The sequence below is a fragment of the Canis lupus genome, chromosome 2, assembly GCF_003254725.2.
Source record: "Canis lupus dingo isolate Sandy chromosome 2, ASM325472v2, whole genome shotgun sequence".
Taxonomy (NCBI): domain Eukaryota; kingdom Metazoa; phylum Chordata; class Mammalia; order Carnivora; family Canidae; genus Canis; species Canis lupus.
Genome location: NC_064244.1, coordinates 40,397,436 through 40,419,063, shown reverse-complemented (window position 1 = coordinate 40,419,063; position 21,628 = coordinate 40,397,436). Strand labels below are relative to the sequence as shown.

At 43.4% G+C, this 21,628-nt stretch overlaps 2 protein-coding genes across 2 annotated transcripts in view; both read left to right on the top strand.

Annotated features, from left to right (window-relative positions):
* Nucleotides 1–1,594: 1,594 nt before the first annotated feature.
* LOC112660066 (cytochrome c oxidase subunit 6B1-like) lies at nucleotides 1,595–1,858 on the top strand. Its single transcript, XM_025447409.1, has one exon. The coding sequence runs from the start codon at nucleotides 1,595–1,597 to the stop codon at nucleotides 1,856–1,858; it is 264 nt and encodes an 87-aa protein (XP_025303194.1).
* A 5,196-nt stretch (nucleotides 1,859–7,054) lies between these two features.
* The window catches only part of DPYSL3 (dihydropyrimidinase like 3), a 119,607-nt gene continuing 105,033 nt past the window's right edge, over nucleotides 7,055–21,628 (top strand). The window contains 1 exon segment of the mRNA XM_025446838.3: nucleotides 7,055–7,582. Within this exon segment, the coding sequence (XP_025302623.1) occupies nucleotides 7,175–7,582 (408 nt within the window). The 5' untranslated portion in view covers nucleotides 7,055–7,174.

Here is a 21,628-nt window from a genome sequence, read left to right as displayed (position 1 = left end):
CTTTTGGTGGAAAGGATTTGCCTGAGGACATTTATTAAGCTCTCATTTCATAATCATCATCTTCTTATTCAGTTGTCCAACTGCTGATATGCTTTCCATGAGGTGACAACTTGAGTCTGATGAGGAGTCTAATTTTTTTTTCATTTTAGATAATTGATCTTCATAACAGAGTAGGGAACTAACAGCTTGGCTCAATAATTCTCAATCAGCAATTTTCAATATGTTCGATAAATGTGTTTCTATCTAAAATAATATCCGGGACACATATTTAAAAATAAAATTCTGGGGGCACCTGGGTGGCTCAGTTGATTAAGCAGCCAACTCTTGATTTCGACTCAGGTCATAATCTCAGGATGTGAGATCAAGCCTCCTTTCTAGTACACCTAGCACAGAGTTGCCCCAAGATTCTCTCTCTCTCTCTCTCTCTCTCTGCTCTTCCCCCAACTTGCACAACCCATACACTGTCTCTCTCTCAAATAAATAATTAAATTAAAAAAAAAACATTCTGGGTGCCTGGGTGGTGCAGTCAGTTGAACATTCAGCTGGAGTCATGATCTTGGGGTCAAGGAATCAAGCCCTGTATGGGGTTCTGAGCTCAGACGGGAGTCTGCTGGAGATTCTCTCTCCCTCTCCCTCTGTCACCCAGCTCGTGCTGTCTCTCTCTCCCAAATAAATAAATAAATAAATATTTATGTTTATAAAAGTAATACATTTATAAAGAATTTGGAGAATTTAGAAATGCATGGAAGAAGACACCAGAAGATACTCATAATCCTACAACTCACCATTTATGAATATTTTGATGTATACTTTTATTGATTTTTCTTCCTACATATATATATTTATGAAACAGCAGGAATTTTGCTGCATGCACAACTATGATTAATCAAGATATGTTAACAAACTGGTTTTGGCATTGTGTATGGATTTGAAAAATGACCTGTTTTTTTGTCTCTAATGAACAATTTGGTCACCAAATACTGAGCTGAAATTCACTAGTAGCCTGTCAGAGTTCTTTTAAAAAAATATTTTTAAAAGATTTTATTTATTTGAGACAGACAGAGAGAGAGAGACAGAGAGAGAGAGAACAAGCAGGGAGAGTGGCAGGCAAAGGGAGAAGGAGAAGCAGCCTCCCTGCAGAGCAAGGAGCCGGATGATGGAGGGTTGGGTCCCAGGACCCTTGAGATCGTGACCAGAACTGAAGGCAGGCGTCCTGGCCTGTCAGAATTCTTAAAATGTGATGAAGGAATATTGAAAATAGTAGTCACTTTTTAACCTGTATACCAAACATTAAGGTCAAGCTCATTATTACAAACTCTGTGATATTAATGATATATCTAAATATACTCTGAGGAAATGTGGGGCTAAAATTTATTGAGCATCTACTATGTGTCAGGCAGAGTGCTGGATAGTTTGCAAAGATTGCCTCATCCATATATGATATATGTAGGGTGAAAAATGACCTTTCCAATCTCTGTACCCATAAAGTGGGACAGAAATAACCTAGGTTCAAATTCCTGCAATTCAAGGATGGAAAAGACAGGGTGGACATTGAGCTGTGAGGTGCTGCAAGGGTGTCTTGAGAGTCAGCACCATGGTGGAAGACATCAAGACCAAAATCAAGAACTACCAGGCTGCCCCTTTTGACAGCTGCTTCCCCAACCAGAACCAGACCAGGAACTGCTGGTGGAACTACCTGGACTTCCACCACTGTGAAAAGGCAATGTCTGCTGCTAAAGGGGGTGATGTCTCCGTGCGTAAAGGACACCGGCATGTGTACAAGTCCCTCTGCGCCATATCCTGGTTGTCAGCCTGGAATGACCACCAAGCAGAAGGCATGTTTCTTGGGAACATCTGAACTGGTTCCACCACCTCTCCTCTGTCCTCCATCCTTCCCCTAAGGTGGTGAAGGGGGATATGGGTACATGGTGATCCCCACCCTGGGATCCTGAATCATGGCTTAACTCATAATAAATACTTGTTGGAAAAGTGTAAAAGAAAAGAAAGAAAGAAAAGACAGGGTGAATTTTGATCAGAAATATTTAAATTCACTGTTGAATCAAGGAAAAGTGCATGACTCCTTTATTCTCTCCTTATTTTGTGTATGGAGGCCCAGCCGCAGTATTAAAATTGTATCTTCTGTTGGGTAGATTTTTGCTTTATAAGAATTCAGTGCAATTTATTTTGCATAAAAGATATTCCGTGTGCTGCTGTATCAGGATTGCTCAAGGATGCATTGCTTACTATAGAGGAGACTCTGCCTTCCGCTGATCTATAGGTAATAGAATATGCCTCCGGAATACATTTTCCTAAAGTTAAAATCAGATATGCCGTGGGCTCACATAACAAGCCATGTCAATGCAAAGTTGCAAGTCATTTACTGCAGAGTTACAGGAAATGCAAATTTGATCCGGTGTTAGACAAGTTGAAAGCTCTATTTTGCTGCCTGCCTTATAGAAATAGCTTGCTTGTTTACATGTTGTTTTATTTTTATTTTTTTAAAGGTTTTAATTTATTTATTTATGATAGTCACAGAGAGAGAGAGAGGCAGAGACATAGGCAGAGGGAGAAGCAGGCTCCATGCACCAGAAGCCCGATGTGGGATTCAATCCCGGGTCTCCAGGATCGTGCCCTGGGCCAAAGGCAGGCGCCAAACCGCTGCGCCACCCAGGAATCCCCTACATGTTGTTTTAGATAAACCCCACACTGGGAAGCGTGACTTAGGTGACCATAGGCATGATGCTGCCCTCATGCTCATGGTTGTCATCAGTAACGTATCCTCTACCTTACGAGGGACAGACATGGTAAAATTGGCACGTGTTCATGTGACCAAAGCCTTTGTTAGGAGAACTTTGGTAGGATATTTCTTTATGTGAGTGTTTGTCTTAAAGTTTACCTTTGCCTCCAAACAGGTGGGGCCCTTAGCATTTCCTAATGTGTTAGCACCTTGCTTCTGGTCTTCCCATGATCATTTCTCTGAATCCTTACAACAGAACTCTGTCTTGGGGTGGTTTTTAGGAGCACAGGCTCTAGACTAGCTAGTAGGGTTTGAATCCTAGCTTGAAATGCTAGTGTGATACTTTGCACTACAGAAAACTTAACTTGCCTAGGCTTCATTTTCTCCCCTGGTAAAATGAGGATAGTAATCTCACCACACTTATGGGGTGGCTGTGAAGGAGAAGGCAATGTGCAGCGCAATGTCTTAGTCAAGGAATGAAATCCTTCTAATCCTGTTAGATGGGTGAGGCAAATATAAAGCAGAAAGACATCAAGAAGTTAAGTAAGACCCTTGGCCTAGGGCCACATAATTGCAGAATTGGAGTCAGATCAGCCGTTCCCATCTCAGCCTTCTTCTAATGGCTGCTTTGCTTTCTTAATTGAACACATATGTGTATATGCAGCTGTTGACTTTTAGATGTGATGTTTCTGGTGTTGCGTCAACAAATGTAATTATGGAGCTTATACATTGCAACAGACTCAGTGGTGAGGCAATGTAGCTCTAACACTGGGACTTATCTACACCCAAATGCTCACACGCACAAGCACATGCAAGCGCATCTACAGTCAGAATGCTCCCCTCTCAAAGGAAACCTCAGACTCTTTGCACATATCTTACTTCTAGTTATGGTCCTGTCACAACTTGGGCATTTACTCAGAGCCTCAGCCTTCCCGCTTGAAAAAAGAAATAATAGTACATGACTTGTATTGTTAATTATTACTAATCAGAATTAATCAAGATAACGTATGAAGAGTCCTTAGCCTTAAATTAAGCCCAGCACAGAATAAATTCCTTATAGGGACGCCTGGGTGGCTCAGTGGTTCAGCGTCTATCTTCAGCCCAGGGCGTGATGCTGGGATCCGGGATCGAGTCCCACATCGGGCTCCTTGCAGGGAGCCTGCTTCTCCCTCTGCCTGTGTCTCTGCCTCTCTCTCATTGTGTCTCTCATGAATAAATGACAACCGATTGGAAAGTTGAATATTTTGTTTTCTCCTCTCTCATTTTTGATTTTATTTATTTGAGAGAGAGAGAGAACAAGTGATGGAGTGTGGGGGAGAGAGAGAGAGAGAGAAAGGAGCAGAGTCCCCAATAGCAGGGAGCCCAATATGGGACTTGATCCTAGGACCTGGAGATCATGACCTGAGTTGAAGGTGGGTGCTTAATCAACTGAGCCACCCAGGCGCCCCAGGTGTCTTGTTTTCTTTTTCTTTTTAAAAATATTTTATTTATTTATTTGAGAGAGAGAGAGAGAGCACAAACCAAGGATAGAGGCAGAGAGAGAAGCAGGTTCCACACTGAACAGGGAGCCCAATGTGGGACTTGATCCCAGAAAAATGAGATCGTGACCCGAGCCAAAGGCAGATGCTCAACCAACTGAGCCACCAGGCACCTATCTTATTTATCATCTCTTTCCTCCCATTAGAATTATGTTCTACAGAGGAGGGACTCCAGGACAGTGCTGGACACATAGCAAGTGTCCCCCTAAAAGTCTGTATATAAATTAATGAGTGGAGAAGAGTTTGAGAGCAATGGGAAAGAGGAAGGGAATCACCTGTGTGAGCAAAGAGGGAGGGACCAGCCTGTATTACTAATTTCTCACGTGAACTTCTGGGTCTACCGCAACCAGCATTTGTTAAAAAGGAGCAATGTCCCAAAGGAAGTTCACTTAAGAAATCATGAATAGAAAAAAAAAAAAAAAAGAAGAAGAAGAAAAGAAATCACGAATAGGGCAGCCCAGGTGGTTCAGCAGTTTAGCGCCGCCTTCAGCCAGGGGTCTGATCCTGGAGACCCAGGATGAGTCCCACATCTGGCTCCCTGCTTGGAACCTGCTTCTCCCTCTGCCTGTGTCTCTGCCTCTCTCTCTCTCTCTGTTTCTCATGAATAAACAAATAAAATCTTAAAAAAAAAAATCATGAGTAATCTGATAGAGCACAGGCGGTTCAGCAAGTATCTTTCTCCTCATGGGGACAGTGGTGGGGTGTGCAAGTACAACTTGTGTAAACATACTTGTCTTTGATTCGAGTTCACATCAACTTCCATCCCCAACCTTTCATGGCTGTCACAATCCTGCTATTGAAATTCTGTTTTCCAATACCCTGATTCCTCTCCAAAATTGGACTTGCGAGTTTCAGTTGATCAGATTGCAGATGCCTTCAAAGATGGTGCGTGCACAAAGAAGCCTGCCATATGCTTATTAGCATTGATTCCCTGCATGTGACACAATTATAGTAGTGACTGGCACACAGCAACCGCTCCACGAATGCTCCCTGTTGTTGCTGTCGGTATTATTATCATCATTACCCATGTATTCCAAAAGGATTTCTGGAGTTCTTATGTGCCTGCAGATGTTCTGGGTTTAAGATATTTTTTTAAATAAAGTTTTCTTTTATTTTAAAGATTTTATTTCTGTATTCATGAGGCACCCAGAGAGAGAGGCAGAGACCCAGGCAGAGGGAAAAGCAGGCTCCCTATGGGGAGCCGGATGTGGGACTCCATCCCAGGACCCCAGGGTCACCACCTGAGCTAAAGGCAGATGCTCAACCGCTGAGCCACCCAGGTGTCCCTGGGCTCAAGATATTTAGTGGCAAACTAAACAGACCCAGAGCTCTGACATCATGAAGCTTATGATGTAGTGGGGAGGTTCACAAGAAAGAGTTTAGTATGTCACGGGGAACAGTGAATGATTGTGCTACTTGGGTGGGTGGCTGCAGACTACACTCTGGCTGAGGGTGGGCCCCCATCTGCCTTGTTTTAACACTGTCACTCCAGTATCTCGTGAAGAGCATAGTAGGCATTCAGTTCACGTTGGATAATAAATTAAGGAGTCGCCTGGGTGGCTGAGTGTTTGAGCGCCTGCCTTGGGCCCAGGGGTGATCTTGGGGTCCTGGGATCGAGTCCCACGTCGGGCTCCCTGCATGGAGCCTGCCTCTCTCTGTGTCTCTCATGAATAAATACATAAAACTCCTTAAAAAGAATAAATTAAGGAATTTAATGAGTGAATTTCCGAGAGGAGGCCTAGTCTAATGTGGGCACCGGGGGTTCCGGACGTCGGCTGTGTGTGCGGAGGCCGTGCCAGCTCTGCCGGTCGCCAGCTCCGTGTTTACTGGCAAAGCGTGGTTTAGGGTGTATGTGGGTGGACACCGGGAGGAGAGTGAGCTGTGAGAGCAGCATCCGCGTAAGTAACTTGTGTGTGGAACTGAGGGAACTCGGCGGGCCGAAGCGTGTGTATTTTTGAGCTAAATCCTAGCTTATGTGTGAGCCCCCGTGGAGGGTTCTGACTGAGGCAAAGCTGAGCTCGAGGGAGTGTGCGAGGTATTAGCCTCGGGTTTGTTGTACGATGGGGTATCGGTGGTGTCTTACAATCTAGGGACGTGTGTGCGTGTCTGTGACAGGCAAACTAATTGTGAGGCAAATTCTGGGGCAGAAAGCACCATCTGGGGTCCCAAACACGAGGGAAGAATAGCTGAAGCGTCGATCTGCCTGTGAGTCGGGGACGGGCTTTTGTCACTGTCAGCGAAGTAAGAGGGTGTCTTTCAACGGTTCGGCAGGTCTTGGTTTGAGGGTGCGGGTGTGCGAGGCACCACCGTGAGGCCGCTCTACGAGGAGGAGGCGGCAAGCCCGGGATTACGCGTAAGCAAAGTGCGGGACTAAGTCGGCTAACCCCTGTGCGTGTGCGTGTGCGTGTGCGCGCGTGCGAGAGGTGTTGCTGCACACGAGTGCGGCTTCCAGGCGCACCGCCCGAGCCACCTGGAGCGGCGGGGCCCCGGGGGCGGACAGGCCTGCGCGGGGGAGGCGACCTCGCAAGTCCGCGAGGGGGCGAGGGTTAGTGCGCGTGTGCGCGTGCGGCCCGGGGTCCTCGGGAGCCGGGGCTGGCGCTGGGGCAGGGCGGCCGGGCGGCGACCCGGGGGCGGCGCCGGGGTCGGGGTCGGGGGCGCGGCGGGGGCGGCGGGGGCGGCGCGGGCGGCGGGGGGCGGCGGGGCGGGCGGCGGCAGGTCCCCGGCGGAGCGCGCGCTGGCTGGCGGCGGCCCGGCAGGAACCGGAGCTGCACTGCCGCCTCTGGCGCGAACGCTCAGGCGCCTCCCCCCGCCCCAGTCACTGTGGCTCGGCGCACGCTGCCGGCGGCTGCCCTTTCCGCCTGCGGGGGAGCCGAGCCGCGGGGCCGCCGCGCGCCGAGCCATGGCCTCGGGCCGGAGGGGCTGGGACAGCGCCCACGAGGACGATCTGCCCGTGTACCTGGCCCGGCCCGGCACCACGGACCAGGTCCCGCGGCAGAAGTACGGCGGCATGTTCTGCAGCGTGGAGGGCGCCTTCGAGAGCAAGACGCTGGATTTCGATGCGCTGAGCGTGGGGCAGCGGGGCGCGAAGACCCCCCGGAGCAGCCAGGGCGGCGGCCGGGGCGCGGGGAGCCGGCCGGGGCTCGAGGCCGACAGCCCGCGCCGGGGCCAGGGCCAGGGCCAGGGCCAGGGCCAGGGCCGCGAGGACGCCAGGGAGCCCGCGCCCGCCGCGCCCGCCGCGCCCGCCGGGGTGGAGATCCGGAGCGCCACGGGCAAGGAGGTGCTGCAGAACCTCGGCCCCAAGGACCAGGTAGGGGGGCCCGGGGCCGGCCGCCCCTGCCCGCGTCCCCGGACCCCGGCACAACTTTTCTCCCGCTCACTTCGCCCGGGGGGCGGGGGCCCTGCAGGAGGAGGAGGAGGAGGAGGGGGAGGAGGAGGAGGAGGAGGAGGAGGAGGAGGAGGAGGAGGAGGAGGAGGAGGAGGAGGAGAGCATCCTCTCGGAGCGTACAGCGCGACCTGCGAGCGGGGACCCGGAGTCGCGCGGGCCCCCGGGAGCAGCATCCCCGTGCGCGCGGGACCGGGGCGCGCCCCCCGCCCCACCCCTGGGCCTGCGGGTCTGGGTGGGTGTGTCGGCCCGCACCGCCCGGAAGGCTTGCTGGTGCCCAGCCCTCCTCTCCGCCCGGGTAGCCGCCAGCACAATGGGCTTCGCCCCACGCTGGCCCTAGATTAAATCTCAACCCGGGTCACCAGGGCAGAGGGCAAACTCCATAGGCCCCGGATGAACACACGGGACGGGCGGTCTCCCCTCTCACTCTTCCAACATCCTCTGTGTCCCTGAAACTTTTGGGTGTGGAGCCACTAGACTAAACAGCCCAGTCTGAATGCCTCTCTCCTGTCCTGGATGGACATTTCACATCTGTGTTGGTAACGTGTACATTTGTGTACGGAGCTTGCTGCTGCAAGACTGGGTGCTGCACAGGGATCCAGCTGTCCCTGGGAGACTATCGCTTAGTTTTGAAAACGGGCCAGAGTACTAAGGGTGCACTTTAAACTTAGCACAAGCTGCAGAGTCTCTGCCGCTCCTACATGTGCCAAAGCCAGTTTCTTCTGTATGTGTGTTTTTGAGAAACTCATGCCACTTTGAATCGACTGGAGATACGGCCTTGAGATCCAGCTTGCTCTCATCTATTTGTTTATTTCGTAGAAAATCAGAACCACCTTTCAGAAAATTCAGGCTCTGGGCAGGGCTGGAGTATTCAAAGTTCAAACTGATGCTTTTGAGTTGGGGAACAATAGTAATCAGATACGTCACTCTTGTGTAGATAACGGCAGCAAAATCCATCCACGGATAGTATTCTGTGCAAATACTGATATAATAATAACCCAAAATGGAAATGTCTGCCTCAGAGCAATTACAGTTAATGCTTAACCGAGATTTGCAAGGTTTTCCATTCAAATGCAGCGAGCCCCTCAAAGGAAAGCATATCTCTGCACTGCTTGGTTTTCGAAAGTTTGAAAAAACAAACAAAGCTTTAATACCACTAGGGGAAAAAGAGTGCCCTTGGGAAACAATGTCCACGTCCCTTGGAATCACTCTCTTAGTGTGTGATTTTCATATCATCCTTAGAATGTGGGATTCCTCTAGGCTCTGCTCAAATAACCCTTTCACAAGAAACTTCTGATATTTTGGAAAAGCTGTGGCTGATTTCTAAACTTAAGAATGGTGTTACAGGAAGATTATTGCCTCTCTTCAGGTCTTAGCTGATGGGGATTGAAATGTTCCTTCCCTTCCTGACTCTAAGGGGTGGGAGAAGTGATGGAAAAGGTCGGTAACAATTGCTGTGAGTCAGTGCTATTCCCTTTGCTGGAACACCCCTGATGTAAGCCAGATAATATGCCTGGTTTGCAGGATTTAAGAATGGTAACTAGAGAAAGGGAAAATGTTCCTCCTGTAAACCCAGAAATTCTCTCGTTTTCCTTCCTTTTGCAAACCCTGTACTTTTGGCTGCTAATTGAAAAATAATGCTACAACTTAAGCATCAGCAGGATTTCTTGTGCTACGTGGTTATTTGTAAGTTCGGGCTTACTGTCAGCTTCATGCAGGCCATGTTATTATCTCTAATTTGGTTGAATCACGCTGCTAGAAGAGTCAGCAGACCTTATCTACTTCTGTACTTAATGGCTATTTCCTTGAGGGTAGGGATTGGGTGTTTGGGTTTATCACTGTAGCAGAAATGCCTGGCACATTGGAGGTGCTCCATGAATGTTTGGTACATTAAACCTCCTTCATTAAGCCATATATTTTTTTGCTACGTAGATCCACAATAACTATATAGCCTCTATTTATTTATTTTTTGTGAATTAAAAAAATATTTTTTTAAGGTAAACTCTAGGCCCATCGTGAGGCTTGAACTCATGACCCTGAGATCAAGAGAAACAAGAGAAACTGAGCCAGACAGATGTCCCTTCTGGCCACTCTTTTAAATACCACATTTAAATATACCATGCAGCCGGGGTGGCTCAGCGGTTTATAACACCGCCTTTGGCCCAAGGTGTCATCCTGGAGACCTGGGATCGAGTCCCACGTCGGGCTCCCTACATGGAGCCTGCTTTTCCCTCTGCCTGTGTCTCTGCCTCTCTCTCTCTCTCTCTCTCTGTGTGTGTGTCTCATGATTGAATAAAATAAAATATTTAAAAACAAATAAATAAATACCACATTTTCAGGGAGCATGCTACCTCATGAAGCAACTTTGGAAAACTTCACTTTAAAAAAAATTGAATTAAGCCCAAATCTGCCTACTTTTAGTTTCTATAAACTATTCTTAGTTCTGACCTTTTAAAATACAAGAATAAAGTTTTTAAAAAAAATTCTGAGATATTTTAATGACATAAGCGTGTGGGTTTGTTTATCTGTCAGAAAAGGGTGGGTATTGCCACAGTAACAAGCACTCCCCACATCTCAGTGGCTTCATCAAACAACAATTTATTTCTTGCTCCTGCTACTGTCCAGTAAGAGTCAGCAGGGCGGCTGTGTTCAACATTTCCCCTCCGGGACCTAGGCTGATAGACTGATGGAAGTTTCATGTCGATGCACTCATGCTGGGAAGAACATGTGGTGAGTTGCTCACAGACTCTTGAACTCCCACGCTGAAGTCGCAAACATGACTTATATGCACATTTCACTGGCCAGAGCGAATCATTAATCCGTGTCCAGCTTCAAAAGAACGAGGAGGGCGCAGTCTTAAAGTGATCCTGTTAGATGAGATTAGAAATATTTGGAATATAGCTTTAATATCTCTTCTCCATTTGGGGCGGGACTGCGGGGATGGGACCTGACTCCATCCACCCAAATTATGTGACTGTAAGCATCTCACTCTGCCCCTGTGCCCCTACTTTCTCATCTGCAAGTGTGGGTAACAGTGACTACTTTGCCAGATGCCTGGGTGGCTCAGCGGTTGAGCATCTGCCTTTGGCTCAGGGCGTGATGCCGGAGACCCGGGATCAAGTCCCACATCGAGCTTCCTGTAGGGAGCTTGCTTCTCTCCCTCTGCCTGTGTCTCTGCCTGTCTGTGTGTCTCTCATGAATAAATAAATAAAATCTTAAAAAACAAAACAGTGACTACTTTGTACATAAGAAGTACTCATACATATTAATTACTATTCCTCTTTGATTTTTACTGCCTTTTGTATGTTTGAGGGCAATCTCCCTAAAATTCTCTTTATTAGCCTTATCATTGCTAGCTTCTTTAGCCTTCCCATATGTAATAAGTCTTTCATCCTTCTGATTTTTTTTTCAGGTGATGCTATATTTTATAAGTATTCTTTCAAAAACACAGTGCCTAGAACTGAACACAGTGCTCCAGATGGGATATGGCTTTGGCAAAATGTATTGTATTATAGATAATAATTAGGTTGTCTATAAATCAAATTCATTGTTTTGTCTATAGATCAAATCAATGATTTATAGACAACATATGCTTCCGTAGTACGAGATTACACCTAATAATTCAGTATCCATGTCCTGCTATTGTCTGCATAGTACATTCTCTGTCATTTAAGCATTCAGAAAGTTTTTCACATAAGCTGCTAACTAATTAGCCAGTATGTCTCCATTCTATACTGGTACAACTGACCTTAAGACTAACCAACAAACAAAGAAACCCAAAACCTTTAACTAGGAAATTTTATTTTTATTCTTTCTATAATATTTATCACCACCTTTGCCCATCTTTCTGTCATCATAATTTTGAACCTTAATTCTATGATATAGCATCCCTATCCCCAGCTTTGAACTATCTGCAGATTTGATAATAAGTACCCTTTTTGAACACTTTCTATGTACCTGATATATCACAGAACATGATTTTACAGATAAGGAAATTGAAACTGGAAGACTCTTAAGTGTTTAGCCCCAAATCACATGGGTAACACATAGGGAGCCAGAGTTCAAACTGATTTTCTGAGTCCAGAGTCCATTTTTCTGAGTTCTGAATCCCTCTTTCCAGACAAGGAGGCTACTGGTTTATTTTAATTCAGTGAACCTGACCATTGTGTCTGCTCCTGACATGTTGCTGTCATGCAGGGCAAGGACAGAGCTTTCCGCCACACCTCTAGAGCCTTCCTCCATCTTTGCCGCTAGCCCATTATTCAGGACACCTGGAGAACAGTTGCTCAGCCTATGAAAACAGTTGCTGCAAAATCCTTATTTTTCCAAGTTAAATGCAAGGTTATTAAAAGATTTTTAAAGAACGTCTTGATAAACTCACAATATGCTTTGTCTATGGCATCCCTACTGGCTAACCCCCCCCCCCTCCTTAAGGGAATGAGTTTAGTTAATTAAATGAATAAATTACGAAGAAACTTCACAACAAAAGTTTGTGGCAGAATAAAAGTAAAAAAAAGAAAAGCCTCTGAATTTTACTTTGAGTGTCAAGTGCCAAGTTTGAAGTGTGATTGGGTATTTATATTGTGGTTCTGGACCTACCTCGAAACACCTTGTTAAGTTATGCAGCTCGATTTTCCTTATGATAGGCACTTATACTGCCAAAATCCTCCATGGCTGGCTCACACGACGTTTTGTTTATCACTTTTGACAGTAAGTGCATAAAAAAAAAAAAAAAGCAATTTTAAAAGAAAAGGAACTATTTTTCACCATTTCTTAAGATGGTTTCCAGAGTTTTTCTTGCAGTGAAGAAATTACTAACGGGAGAAGAATGATGATGGTATATGATATATGGTCTGCCAAGAGCAAATGATACTGCAAAGACTCTGTCATCCAGTGAAAACAGAGTAATGGCATTATGATTATATGGGTCTATCGATAACTCCCTTTTGGGAGCCATGGGGCATTTCTAGTTCCCGGCTTCCCACATGGGCCACTTTTGTGCAAGATGTTTCCTTTGTGCAGTCAGTAGAGGTTCTGGGTGGTGGAGGAGAGCATTTGAAACAAGTGACATGTGGTGCTTACCTTTTTATCATTTGTCATGTGCTTTTTTTTTTTTTTTTTTTTTTTTTTTTTTTTTTTTTTTTTTGGTCCTGGGTGAAAAGTTTACAGAACCGATCCAGCAAAATTGAAGTTTTCCCTATCCTGCATAAGGGAAGAAATAGAATTCTCTAAATCATCAGAGTTCCTGGAGAGTACGTGAGTTCTACAAAGCTGCTCTGGCAAAGAAAGTTGGGCTTAGGCTGGGGAAAAAGGCCCTTGCTTACCTGGCCCCCAGGCCACACTCGAATCTGGGACTATGTTTACTTACCCAAACTTGGAAATGTTTGAAACCTTTCAGAACTTTGGTTTAGTTTGAGGGTAGGCATTTGAGGAACATAAAAAAAAAAAAAAAAAAGGTGCCTTCCAAGTAATGCTGCGATTGGCAGTGTTCCCTCAAAGTAATGGTCCGCGGAGACAGGGTTTTGCTGACGGCTCTTGTAAGTAATGACTCACGGCCAGGGGACTGTCCGGGATGCTTTTCTGTCCGTGATGTCTATAGCTGATTCTCTTTACGATTAATTTCCGCTGGGCATTATTCCTGCAGATAATGGTCCTGGGAGGCAGCGGATAAAGCTTGCTAGCAATAGGCAGTCTGGCTGTGGGGCACGCAGGCTGTGACTGGCTCCTCAGCCCTCCGGTTTTGAGAAGACGCCGAAGTCCGTTTAGGCGAGTAAGCACTTTGTAAGAACTGAGACTTCTAGGAAAATAGAATGTTAAAATTGATCTGTACTCTTAACCTGGCCTTATGTGGCATTCAGAAAACAGTTCTCTATCCGAAAAGCAAGGAGATGAGGCAAACAGTAAACAAAGCCACAAACAAAAACTTAACCAACAGGATAAAGCACTAGCAGGCTCAGCTTGGAAACCCACCCTTTAACCAGCTGTACAGCTTTGGCAAGTTACCCCCCTTCTCTCTCAGCCTGAGCTTTTCTCTTTTGTTTTCTTTTCTTTTCTTTCTTTTCTTTTCTTTTCTTTTCTTTTCTTTTCTTTCTTTTTTTTCTTTTCTTTTCTTTCTTTCTTTTCTTTTCTTTCTTCTTTTCTTTTTTCTTTTCTTCTTTTCATTTTCCTTTCCTTTGCTTTCCTTTCCTTTCCTTCCCTTCCCTTCCCTTTTTTCTCTTTCTTTCTTTCTTTCTTTCTTTCTTTCTTTCTTTCTTTCTTTCTTTCTTTCTTCTTCTTCTTCTTCTTTCTTTCTTTCTTTCTTTCTTTCTTTCTTTCTTTCTTTCTTTCTTCTTTTTTCTTTCTTTCTTCTTTCTTAAGATTTCATTTATTCATTGGAGATAGAGAGAGCATGAGCAAGGGGAAGGGGAGAGGTAGAGGGAGAAGCAGGCTCTCCGATGAGCAGGGTGTGTGACATGGGGCTTGATCCTAGGACTCTGAGATCATGACCTCAGCTGCAAAGGCAGATGCTCAACTGACTGAGCCACCCAGGTGCCCCAAGCTTCCTCCTTTCTAAAATGAAGGGGATAGGGGATCCCTGGGTGGCTCAGTGGTTTAGCACCTGCCTTTGGCCCAGGGTATGATCCTGGAGTCCTGGGATTGAGACCCGCATCAGGCTTCTGGCATGGAGCCTGCTTCTCTCTCTCTGCCTGTGTCTCTGCCTCTCTCTCTCTTTCTCTCTCTCATGAATAAATAAATAAAACCTTAAAGGAAAATAAAATGAAGGGGATGGACCAGTGGTCACCACAACCACGGTCTATAAGCTTTTTTGATTGTGCACCTCTATGCAAAAGTTCTTTGAGCCTTATCTCTCTGTGTGTATGTACACACATGTGCATATATATAAATTAAATGCACAACTTATGTACAGTTGACCCTTGAGAAACACAAGGGTTACGGTGCCAACTCCGTGCAGTCAAAACACCATGTATAAATCTTGACCCCCCCAAACCTTTTTTTTTTAATTTTTAAAAAATTTTTAAAAGATTTTATTTAGTTATTCATGAGAGATACAGAGAGAGAGAGAGAGAGAGAGAGAGAGAGGCAGAGACACAGGCAGAGGGAGAAGCAGACTCCATGCAGGGAGCCTGACGTGGGACTCAATCCGGGGTCTCCAGGATCACACCCCTGGCTGAAGGCGGCACTAAACCGCTGGGCCACTGGGGCTGCCTGACTCCCCTGAACCTTAACTACTCATAGCCTACTGTTGATCAGAAGCCTTACTGGTAATGTAAAGTCACTGAACACATATTTTGTTGTGTTATATGTATTATGTACTGTATTCTTATGATAAAGTAAGCTAGAGAAAGAAAATGTTATTAAGAAAAGTGTAAGGGAGAGAAGGGAAAAGTGTAAGGGATAGAGTACTGCACTGCTATTTATTAAAGAAATCCACACAAATGGACCAGTAAAGTTCAAACCCAAGTTGTTCAACAGTCAACTATATTAATATCTTATGAAACATTTTACAATATGAAAGAAGTACAAAGTAAAATATTATTTATACAATTATGAATCCTTGTACCTTAGTGGCTTTTCTTGCCTACCCAATCGAGTAAGTGCTGGTAAGTCCATAATCTTTAGATCCAACCATTAAGAGTCAGTGGTTCTGATATTATAGTCATTAATGAATTCACTGTTTGAGTTCTTCAGCAATATATGCTCTTTTCTTAAAAAAGATTTTATATATTTATTTATTTATGAATGAATGAAACAGAGAGAGACAGAGACACAGGCAGAGGGAGAAGCTCCTCCATGCAGGGAGCCAGATGCGGGACTCAATTCTGGGACTCCAGGTTCACGCCCTGGGCCGAAGGCAGGCACTAAACCGCTGAGCCACCCAGGGACCCCCAATAAATAAAATCTTAAAAAAAAGGAGAGAGAATTGCAAGCAGACTCCCCATTGAGTGTGGAACCTGATCTGGGTCTAATCTCATGACCCTGAGATAATGACCTGAGCCAAAATTGAAAGTCAGATGCTTAACCAACTGAGCCACCCAGGCGCCCTGATATATACTCTTTCATGGTCCAGTTTCTTTCTTTCTTTTTTTTTTTTTTAAGCTATTTACCTCTTCTTTTTTTTTAAATTTAATTTTTATTTTTATTTTATGATAGTCGCAGAGAGAGAGAAAGAGGCAGAGACACAGGCAGAGGGAGAAGCAGGCTCCATGCACCGGGAGCCCGATGTGGGATTCAATCCCGGGTCTCCAGGATCGCGCCCTGGGCCAAAGGCAGGCGCCAAACAGCTGCGCCACCCAGGGATCCCATGGTCCAGTTTCTAAGAGAAAGTTCAAAACTGTCGAAGACTTGCTCTAAGGCTACAGACCAAGTGTTGGGTAGTGCTCAGTATATCCTCTTATATATGTGGTTTTGGGCCAGTGTGTGGATAACGAAGGTCACCATAAATATGATTCGTCCCTACATTTCCCTTTAACCTCTATTTTTTCTCTCATTTATTCAAAAAATACTTAATAATCACTGTCTATGTAGGCACACAATCAAAAACTAATTTTCAAGAAACAGATGAAGCACAGATAACAGGAAAACATAAACTACATTTCCCTATAGTCTCCCATAGAAAATCACCATTAGTGCAATGGTGTATTCTTCCCATTTCTGTGGATATGACAATGTATTTTTCATTCCAAAATAAAAGTGGAAATATGCGGTGTTATTAAAACTACTTTTTACCACTTTAATACATTTTCATCGACTTTATTTCTGAAAGCAGTTTTGGGTTCAGAGCAAAAATGAGTGGAAAGTACAGAGATTTCCCTTATTTCTCCTGCTCCCACACTTTTATAGTTTCCTCTCCTATCCATGTCTTCCACCAGAGTGGTCATTTGTTATACTTGAGAAACCCTCACTGACGTATCTTTATCACCCACAGGTCATACATTAGGGCTTACTTTTGGTGTTACACATTCTGTGGATTTTTTTTTAAAGATTTTATTTACTTATTCATGAGAGACAGAGAGAGAGAGACAGAGACACAGGCAGAGGGAGGAAGCAGCTCCCTGCAGGGAGCCTGATGCGGACTGGATTCGGTCTTCCAGGATCTCACCCTGAGCTAAAGGCAGGCTTTCAACCACTGAGCCACCCAGGCGCCCCACATTCTGTGAATTTTGACAAATGCAAATGACATACATCCACATTCATTCGCTACTTGCCATCTGTGTATCTTCTTCGGTGAGGTGTGTCTGTTCAGGTCTTTGGCTCATTTTTTAATAGGGTTATTCATTTTCTTATTGTTGAGTTTTAAGAGTTCTTTGTACATTTTGGATAGCAATTCTATATCAGGTGTGTCTCTTGCAAATATTTTCTTTTGGTCTGTGGTTTGTCCTCTCATTCTGTTGACTTTTTTTTTTTTTTTTTTGTAAAACAGAACGTTTTTAGTTTTAATAAAGTTCAGCTTATCCATTATTTCTTTCATGAGTTATGCCACTGGTGTTGTAAGTCATTGCTATACCCAAGGTCATCTGGCTTTTCTTCTGTCTTATCTTCTAGGAGTTTTATGGTTTTGCATTTTACATTTAGATCTGTGATCCATTTTGAGTTAATTTTTGTGAAGTGTTTAAAGTCTGTATCTACATTCTTTTATTGCATATGGATGTTGAATTGTTCCAGCACTATTTGTTGAAAAAGACTACTACATCTGCCCCATTCTATTGCTTTTGCTCTTTTATCAAAGATCAATTGTCTGTATTTATATGGATCTATTTCTATGCTCTCTTTTCTGATCATTAATCTGCTTGTCTTTTCTTTTGCCATTACTACATTGTCTTATTTTTTATTTATTTGTTATTTGGTAGTCTCCATGTCCAATGTGAGGCTCAAACTCATAACCCCAAGATTGAGAGTCACATGCTCTTCTTTAAAAAAATTTTTTTTAATTGATTGATTGATTGATTGATTTAGAGAGCACCTGAGTGGGGAGAGGGCAAAGGGAGAGGGAGCGAGAGAATCTCACATCAAATCCATGCTTATCGTGGAGCTAGACGTGGGTCTTGCTTTCATGACCCTGAGATCATGACCTGAACCAAAATCAAGAGTCAAATGCTTAACTGAGTAAGCCACCCAGGTGCCCTGAGTTGTATGCTCTTCTGACTGACCCAGCCAGGCACCCCTAATACCATATTGTCTTGATTAGTGTAGGTTCATAGTAAGTCTTGAAGTTGAGTGGTGTCCATTCTTTCGAGTTTCTCATCGTTAAGTATGATGTTAGCTGTAGGGTGTTTTTTTTTTTTTTTAAAGATTTATTTATGGGATGCCTGGGTGGCTCAGCGGTTGAGCGATTGCCTTTGGCTCAGGGCATGATTCCAGAGTTCCAGGATCGAGTCCCACATCGGGCTCCCTGCATGGAGCCTGCTTCTCCCTCTGCCTGTGTCTCTGCCTCTCTCTCTCATGAATAAATAAATAAAATCTTAAAAAAAAAGATTTATTTATTTATTTTAAGAGAGAGCATGCATGAGCAGGGGTAGGAGAAGCAGAAGGAGAGGGAGAGAGTGTCAAGCTGACTCCCCGCTGAATGCGGAGCCTTCCATGGGGCTTGATACCCTGATCTGGAGATCATGACCTGAGCTGAAACCAAGAGTCTGAGGCTTCACCGACTCTACTACCCAAGTGGTGATATGATAGATTACATTAATTTTCCAGTATTGTACCAGCTTTGCGTACCTTGGGTAAATCCCACCTGATCATGAATATAATTCTTTCTATACATTGTTGTATTTCATCTGCTGATATTTTGTTAAGAAATTTTACATCTGTGTTCATGAGAGATGTTTGTGTCTCATTTTCTTTTCTTATAATGTCTATCTGGTTTTGGTATTAGACTAGTGGTGTCCTCCTAGAATTGGTTAAGTATTCCCTTTGTTTCCTTTTGCTGGAAGAGAATTGGCTTAATTTCTTCTTCAAATGTTTGGCAGAGTTCAATAGCGAACCCATCTGAGCCTACTGCTGTTTAGGAAGTTAATTAATTATTGATTCAATTTCTTTAATAGATATAGACCTATACAGACCGTCTATTTCTTCTTGTGTGAGTTATACTAGATTGTGTCTTTCAAGGAAATAGTCCATTTTGTCTAGATTATCAAATTTGTGGGTGTAGATATTTTTTAATAATATTCTTTGTTATCCTTTTAATGTCAATGGGATCTGTAGTAATGTCCCTACTTTCATTTCTAATAGAGTTTGGGTTTTCTCTCTTTTTTCTTAGTTATCCTGGCTAGATGCTTATCAGTTTTATGATCTTTTCAAAGAAATAGCTTTTGATTTAGTTAATTTCCTTTATTGATTTCTTTTTTCAATGTTATTGATTTATGTTCTTTTATTCTTTCTCTTCTTCTATTAGCTTTGGATCTAATTTTTTTCTAGTTTCCTAAGATGGAAGCTTAGATTATTGATGTTAAGTCTTTTTTTCTTTTTTATTATATGCATTCAATGTTATAAATTTCCTCTTAAGTTCTGCTTTAATTGCATCCCACAAATTTTGTTATGCTGTATTTCACTTTTATTTAGCCCAGAATTTCTTTTGAGATTTCTTCAATGACCCATGTGTTATTTGAAAGGTGTTGTGTAATCAAGTATTTTGTGATTTTCCTGCTATATTTTTGTTACTGACTTGTGGTTTAATTCTATTGTGTGAGAGTAGACATTATATGATTTCTTTTAAATTTGTTAAGATGTGTTTTATAGTTCAGAATGTGGTCTGTCTTGGTGGATGTTCTACGTGAGCTTAAGAAGAATGTGTGTTAGCCTGTTGTTAGTTGAAGTAGTCTTTGGATATAAGTTATATCTAGCTAATTTATAGTGATATTGAGTTCAACTAATCCCTTATTGATTTTCTGTCTGCTGGATCTGTCCATTTTCCATAAAGGTAAAAGTCTCCAAATATACTAGTGGATTCATCTGTTTCTCCTTGTAGTGCTATTAGTTTTTCCTCACATAATTTGATGCTCTTTTTGTAGGTGCATATGTGTTAGGAATTATTATGACTTCTTGGAGAACTTACCCTTTTATATTATAGTAATGTTCATTTGATATCTGATAACTTTTCTACTTTGTTTTTTTTGTTGTTGTTGTTTTCATCTTTTTAAAAGATTTTATTTATTCATGAGAGACACAGAGAGAGAGAAGCAGGCTCCATGCAGGGACTCCAATGTGGGATTTGATGCCGGGACTCCAGAATCACGTCCTGAGCTGAAGGCAGATGCTCAACCAATGAACCACTGTCCCGTAACTTTCCTACTTTGAAGTCTACTCTGGGTGAAATTAATGTAGCTATTCCTGTTTTCTTTTGACTAATGTTAGCACAGTATGTTTTTTTTCTACCCATTTACTTTTGGTTCATATATATTTTTATATTTTCTTTCTTTCTTTTTAAAAGTATCTTATTTATTTATTTAAGAGAGAGAGAGCTTGAGTGGTGTGAGGAGGGGCAGAAGGAGAGGGAGAAGCCGACTCCCCATTGAGCAGGGAGCCCAATGGAGGGCTCAATCCCAGGACCCTGAAATTATGACCTGAGTCAAAGGCAGACTGAGCCACCCAGGTACCTCATGTGTGTTCTTATATTTAAAGTTGGTTTCTTGTAGACAGTGTATAGTGGGGTTGTATGTGTGTGTGTTTTGAAAATATTTATTTATTATTTTAGAGAGAGAGAGAGAGACAGAGAGACAGAGGAAAGAGGCAGAGGGAGAGGGAGAGTGAGAATCTCAAGCTGACTCCCTGCTGAGATGGACCCCAATGTGGCGATTGATCCCAGGACCCTGAGATCATGACCTGAGCTGAAACCAAGAGTCTGACACTTCACTGATGGAGCCACCCATGGGCCTGTGTTTTTGATTCACTCTGACCATCTCTGTCTTCTAATTTGTGCATATAGACTGTTGACATTCAAAGTGATTATTAATACAGTTGGAGTCATATTGACTGTATTTGCTTATGTTTTCTATCTGTTCCTTTCTTTTCTTCTTATTTTGTCCTCCTTTCTTTTCTACCTTTTGTGGTTTTTTAATTTTTAATTTTTTAAAAATTTTATTTTATTTTATTTATTCATGAGAGACACAGAGAAAAAGGGAGAGAGAGAGGCCGAGACACAGGCTGAGGGAGAAGTAGTCTCCATGCAGGGAACCCAATTCGGGACTCCATCCTGGGACTCCGGGATCACGCCCTGGGCTGAAGGTGGCACCATACCGCTGAGCCACCCAGGGATCCCCATTTTGTGGGTTTAAATGAGCATTTTATATGATTCCATTTTTTCTCCTTTCTTAGCATATCAGTTACACTTCTTTATTTTTTCTAGTGGTTGTCCTAGAGTTTGCAATATGCATTTATATTTATGACTAATCCGAGGCGCCTTCAAATAACACTATACTACTTTTGAGTAGTCAAGTACCATATAATAACAAAATAGTCCCAATTCTTCCCTGCCATGTCCCTTGTATTATTGCTGTTTTTCATTTTGTTTATACCTAAGCATATATAAACATATATAATTGAATGCCTTGTTGCTATTATTATTTTGAACAAACTGTTACCTGGTAGATCAATTAAAAATAAGAAAAATTTAAGTTTTTATATTCACTTGTTCCTTCTCCAGTGCTTTCTTTTTTAATGTACATTCAAGTTTCTGACTCATATCATTTTTCTTCTCTCTGAAGAACTTCTTTTAACATTTTTTGCAAGGCAGATGTACTGCCAACAAATTCCCTCACGTTTTATTTGTCTGAGAAAGTTTTTATAGTTGACATACAATATTATATCAGTTTCAAGGGTACAACAAAGTGATTCCACAAGACTATGTGTTACGCTACGCTCACCAAAAGTGTAGCTACCATCTGTCACTATCTAGCACTATTACAGTACCACTGACTGTATTCCCTATACTGTACCTTTTATCTGCATGATTTATTCATTCCATAACTGGAAGCCTAT

What these genes read in the sequence shown, in the direction of transcription:
- LOC112660066 (XM_025447409.1), top strand. Translation starts at nt 1,595, where the DNA reads ATGGTGGAAGACATCAAGACCAAAATCAAGAACTACCAGGCTGCCCCT.